General features: G+C 32.3%; 1 protein-coding gene across 1 annotated transcript in view; it reads right to left on the bottom strand.

The window, feature by feature from the left end:
* Positions 1-5,479, bottom strand: part of LOC106467447 (legumain-like) — a 42,997-nt gene extending 37,518 nt beyond the window's left edge. The window contains exon 1 of the mRNA XM_013927795.2: positions 5,023-5,479. Coding sequence (XP_013783249.1) covers positions 5,023-5,199 — 177 coding nt within the window. The 5' untranslated portion in view covers positions 5,200-5,479. The remainder of the gene's footprint in view (positions 1-5,022) is intronic.
* Between the last annotated feature and the right edge of the window lie 974 nt (positions 5,480-6,453).

Raw genomic sequence — 6,453 nt, 5'->3', positions numbered from 1 at the left:
ACCCACATGCATTATCTTGCATTTATTATAATTAAAACCCACATGCCATTTATTTCCTAACTCACTAAATGATCTAAATCTTTTTGTGGAGCAGCAGCATCCTTCTCACAGCCAGCAACACCAAAGACCTTAGTATCATCTGCAAATTTAAGTAATTTTTTGACCATTCCTTCATCTATGTCATTAATGTAAATCAGAAAGAGCAAAGGTCTTAAGATTAAGCCCTGAGGTACCCCACTTGTGACATTAATCCAGTTTGGCTGAACTTCATTTATAAAATCCTCTGCTTTCTTCCATTCAGCCATTATTTTAATTAATTTGCTAACTTATCCCCCACACCTACAGAGATAATTTTTTTTACAAGCCTTTTATGTGGCACCTTGTCAAATGCTTTCTGAAAGTCCAGATACACCAAATCTACACCCTTACCCTCATTTACAAAAGCAGTAACCTTTTCAAAGCTTTGTATGGCCTGATTTTCCCTTAGTGAAACCATGTTGACTATCCCATAAAATTCTAAACTTTATTAAGTGACTTTGCAAAGCATCTTTCATCAGACTTTCCAAAACTTTTCCCACAAATGATGTAAGACTAATGCGTCTATAATTACTGGGTCAGTTTTTATCGCCTGCCCACTATTCAAGGACTTACAGAAAACAGTAAGAAGTGGCTTTCATATCCAATCCTTAACCTCCTTCAAAACCCTTGTTGAAATATTAACTGGCCAGGAGATTTAATAATTCTTTAAACTTCTGAATTGTTTGTTAACCAGCTCAGAATTAATGGAATTATCTTGTTTCTGTTTATCAACTATTCAAGATAAAGAATACTACTTAAATGTTCATTAGTTAAATCTGAAGAAAAGGTAGAATTTAATAACACAACTATCTCATAATCATCAGATACTAGCCTTACTTTATTATCCCTCAAAGGTTCTATCCCCATCCTAACATTTTGTTTACACTTAATGTATTTAAAGAAATCCTCACTGTTAATTTTTACATTTTCAGCCCATTTTTTTCATACATCCTTTTTCATGTCCAAATTTTCTGTTTCTCCTACTTTCTTGATTTTCTATAATTTTCTAAATCTCCCATCATACCAATCAATTTAAATTTCTTGTGGTTGTGATGCTTTTCTTTAATTTTATCTCTTATACCCTTTGTGAGCCAACCTGGTTTTTTACTTGCAGCTACCCTTTTCTTTCTATTTTTAAAAATTTTCCACATTTGATCTGTATCCAAATAACTCAGCTGCCCAATTCACAACAGAGAATTCTTGTTGCATCCCTTCAAAATTTGCATTTTTGAAACAGGCATCCAAAATATCATTATTCTTTATCTACATTTGCAGTAAAACGTTGAACCTAATAAAGCAATGATCACCTGCACCCAGATGTTCCCCAATTTCCTCTCTCAACCATTTCTATATTAAATGTTAACAATAAATCTCAAATAGCATTGTTTCTAGTAGGTTCCTTGACTAATTGGTAAAGAAAGCCCTCTTGAACAGTTTACAAAAACCTTTCTTCCTCATGGTTTGATTCTAACATTTCTAAATCTATATGCCTGAAATGAAAATCACTCCTAATTATTACTTCAATAACAACTGAAATCATAATCTGTAAAGTTTCTCATTAATTTCAACAGTATCTTCTGGTAGTCTGTAACAAATTCCCACTAAAAGCCTTTTACCTTTATACCCATTAATAGAAACCCAAATGGATTCAATCTCCTTCCTATTATCTTTGATATCTGCAACTTCAACAGGATGTAACTCACGTTTAACGTTTAACGTATAAAGCCACTCCTCCCTTCTTTTTAGTACTCTATCCCTATTAAATAACATATAACCTCATATTTCAAAGAAATTTCTGTCATCACAATCATCTACGTTTAACCATGTTTCAATCATTCCCATTATATCAAAATCCTATATTCTTATCAGTACTCTTAAGTCATCTATTTTATTTCTTAGACTTCTAGCATTACAATAGTAACAATTAAGCCTATCCTTATAACTACTTCTATACTCATTTCCTATGCTAAACTTTTCTCTACATCTTAACTTATTTGCATTTAGTTTATCCTGGCCATCACCACTGTCTAGTCCTAGTTTAAAACTTCCCTCCCAGCTGAGTTAATAGCCATAGCAGGCATGCCAGCCCCTACCCTATTTAAATGTAAATCATCCATTCCAAAAAGCTCCCTTCTCCTATTAAACTAATCCTATAACTTCAACCAGCCAGTCTGCTCATCCTTACATATTAACCTAAGCCTAGCATTCAGCCCTAGTGTCCAACATATAATTTCATCCCCACAATTAATTCTTGGCAGTATCCTTGACACAATTAAGTTATGGTCCTTTTCTTTAAATGCCTTTATCAACTCCCTGTACTTATCAATTAGCTCCTCTGACCTTCCTTTCTCTGCATCATTAGCCTCTACATGCACAACAAAAACTACATCATTGTTAGCCCCTTCAATATTGCTCTGTCAGTTATATTCTCCACCTGAGGCCCTGAATAGCATAATCTATCCACATGCCTTGTCAAAATATCATCTATAACAAAAACCTCCTTAAGTTTATCATTCACATCCTTCTCTGTCCCTTTTGTTTTCCTTCTCCTCAATAGTTCTTCATCTGCACAAGCCTAAGGCTGAAATCTGTTGCTTATGTTCTGTAACTTATAGGTTCGTGTTTTCTATTTATTCAGGTGTTAGATAAGAAGCAGTTTTGCTTATTTTAGGGTGCTTCTTGTTTAATTGTGGTTATTTCTAAATATATTCCTGTGTGTTTGTACAGTACTGTCACATCTGTAATGTTGTATTATTGACTATATATTATAATATTGCACACTGTATTTTTCTGCATACATTGTTTCATAAATTGTGTCTAAGGTCATCTTAAACTTATTTTTTAAATGTACTAAATTGGCAATTAATTCATTATGTTGAATAACTGTAAGTCTAATTTGTATTAGTAACTGTGTTGGTTGCATCTAAGCAGTAGCATTAGTTATTTTACTTTCCAAAATACATTTATTTTTCTATAATTAACAACAGTAGTATATACATTGCCCTTTAAACTCATTTCAAGCACAGTTTGTAATTAGACACCAAGTATATTTTATTAGTTGTTTGTGCTAAAGAGAACTACTGTTTTGACTGTAAATATCAAAGCTTAACCAGGTTTGTTATAACAACAACAAAAAAGAAACATTTAAAATTTGGCCTCATCTGAGAAATGGTGCTACAAAAAATATAGAGAATTATAGAAGTCTTAAACCTAACATTAAATACAGTTTATAGTACTACTGAGATAGTGTTATTTTTTACAATTATTTTCATATAGAAGTTTTTGTAAAATGCTATTTTTGCATGATATTGCCTATATAAAAATGTAAGTAATAAAATTAAAAATGAAACTTTGAAGCTTAATTTATAATTTAAAATTAAGAATGAAACTTCAAGTTTAAATCAATACAAGTCAAGGTTTATATTAAAAAACAAATAAATAACTTAACAATGGTTTTATTTTAGCATTATTCTTATGGAAAAATTGAAAATTGTTCATTTCCATTGAAATAAATGCTACTTTTTAAATCTTTTGGATAAAATGTGAGATGGCTACATTGATTGGAACTAAAATAATGTCAAATAACAGCCTACAAATACTTAATCATATAACGAATTCACCAGAAAACATTTAGTAATTAGATTGCAATGAATCATTACTTAGGTACTCTTGCTGTTTAACCCTCATCAGCACATCTGGGGTACACATGGACCCCAACAGATTTCTGAGTTTATATATCTTTACATAGTCATTACAAATATATATCAATTCACGTAACAGTCAAACAGAAACCATGGATCAATATGACACTACTGTTTTTGAAAAGACGAAATACTTAGCTATGCTCTAATATTTATGTGGGGCCTACTTGAACCCCATACTATCATTGACCATCACTATACATGCAGTTCACCCTATACCATATGAAACAAATTTCTAAAAAGTAATACAGTATCATCTGGTCTGTTTGTTTATAACATCATTACGGTAAGCATGTATGTGCATCTCATTCCTCAACAAGTGTTCTCTGTAATGACTGCTTATAATGCCCTATTTTATAGAAACCTTGTTTGATAATTGTTGTAAATAATCTCCTTATTGGATTTTCAATCCATAGCCTACTATAAGGATACATTTGTGTTGGGGTCTGGTAAGACCCAAGGTGACCCACAACATACACTTTCAATTTTCTTTGAGTTGATTTTTGCAGTATTGTGGTAATCTCCTCATATACTGGTGGACAATTACTTGAATATAGGAGTATAATACAACTTTAACTTTTGTTTGATACAGTTTTTACAAGAAATGGTTTAGTATTACTTATTTGTATATTGAGGGACAATGTGATTTTGTAATTTCTTGATATATCAACATATTTCCTCTAGAATACATATATTTTTGTGTTCGCATTGTATGGTAACCCTACTAAAAGTTGTAATGCAATTGGTTTTTGGTATTTCAATCCAGAGCTTACTACAACAGTATAAGCATAATTGTAATTTTGTGCTGAGGTCCCCTTGGAACCCAAGTGCTCCACAACGTTTTCAAAGGTGTGCTGATGAGGGTTAAATTATAAATAGCTTAGTGATGCATGACCTTCTCTACAAGTAGAAACCAGTAAGTCCTACAAAAAGTAAAACTAAAAGCATTATACCAATTTATGGTTGAGAAAACATGTTTCAACAGTTCAAGTCTTGACTACAGCTGATGACTTTAGTTTATGATTATCATTCTACTCCTATTTCTAGGAGAAATTAGTTTAGTGGATATAGATAATTGATATACATACTTAATTCGTATTTTAGAGATTAATTTATAAGAAACACATAATAAGATATGACAATTACTGAATTAGTTGAATTACATAATTACAATAAAATACTACAATAACTGAATAAGGAGAAAGTTTAACGTAATCACTATCAGATATACATTCATACTCACCTGGTGTCTATAATTATACCAGGAATCAGATCCTGCTACAAGGACTGCCCAAAGTTTTGAAGAATCTGGTTGAGAGTTAACTAGGTTAAACAATGGTTTTGGTTCATGCCAGTTAAATCTGCCATTTGAAAGAGCACAGGCGTAAGCTACAACTGTAATAAAAATTACAACTTTCATTTTCAAATATAAAAATAGTCTGTCTGAAATGTTATTTTTCGTGATAAAAGTAAAGCGGCGCGAACTTGGTTGATGTGCTCTTTTATACCCTTAACCTTAATATAAAAAATAACGCATTACGTTATTTTGAATCTAACAATAACATTTAATCGTAAGTATTTCTTTATTGGCACAATCCTTATCACTCTGTCATAAGACTTAGTTCGGAAGCTGGACTTCCCCATCATGTGATACTCTGATAGCGTCATTAATACCTTTTTGTTCAACACATAACTTATGTCTTGTTGCACATGGTTACTAATTTCCAAGTATTGTACGACCTAATCAAATTTAATTGTCCGTCTTGTCGCTTATAATCTAGTATAACGTACATTCTGACGCAACAGATCAATGAAAAAGTACTATATTAAAACCATTGGAATTAATGTATCCTATGAATCGAACACTGCAAAAATATCATTTTCAATTTAATCTTATGTTTGTTTTTTTTTCGTCTTTCGTTATTTTCCTTCATTTTTGTAACTCGAATTTCTCCTGTGAAAGAGCTTTAGATTTCGGAACTGCGAAACAGTTTCAAACCTATACAATACCACAAAATACCACATTGTAAGTTGTGTGTGCGTTGTAAGAGTGACAGTTAAATAATTTCATAGCATGAATGGTTGGTGGACGAATACTGTTGCCTAATTGTCTTCTCTCTGGTTAGTTGTTAAAATTACGCACAGCTGGAGACAGCCCTAGTAGCTTTGCCACAAAATGCAATACATTTGTTTTCATTTAAACAATTTCTAATGACTGAGTATATTGTTACGACAACGGAAGTCACGTGACGCTGGTAACACGTCGTGAGTTTCTAGAAGGATCTGGGAACATCACGAGTATCCTAGTATTTGCTAGACTCCCTCTATTTTTGTGTATAAGCCCAGCAAATAAAGCGGAGATAATAATAGCAGACAGGGAGATACAGAGACAGATAATCGACTCAAGTCGTAATTAAAGTGCGTGAATCATTGTGAATTATAGCGTGTGTTAAGTTAAAGTGACTGTGGAAATTAAGTGTATTGCAAAGTTGTATTGAGAAAGAATAAACTAGTTTTATTTAAGAAAAGACTTGTATCTCTGAACTTCTTCGGAAAGATTTTTTGCGGGAAATTAACAAACGACCAGAGACATAAAAATATTGTTGCGTCAGCGAGGTCACGTGACTAGTATCACGCCACCTGTTTTCTAGAAATATCCTGTTCCTTCGTGAAT

The sequence above is a fragment of the Limulus polyphemus genome, unplaced genomic scaffold (assembly GCF_000517525.1).
Source record: "Limulus polyphemus unplaced genomic scaffold, Limulus_polyphemus-2.1.2 Scaffold2618, whole genome shotgun sequence".
In the NCBI taxonomy this organism is placed as follows: domain Eukaryota; kingdom Metazoa; phylum Arthropoda; class Merostomata; order Xiphosura; family Limulidae; genus Limulus; species Limulus polyphemus.
The sequence above is the reverse complement of the archived record's forward strand: the minus strand, read 5'-3'. Positions and strand labels throughout refer to the sequence as shown.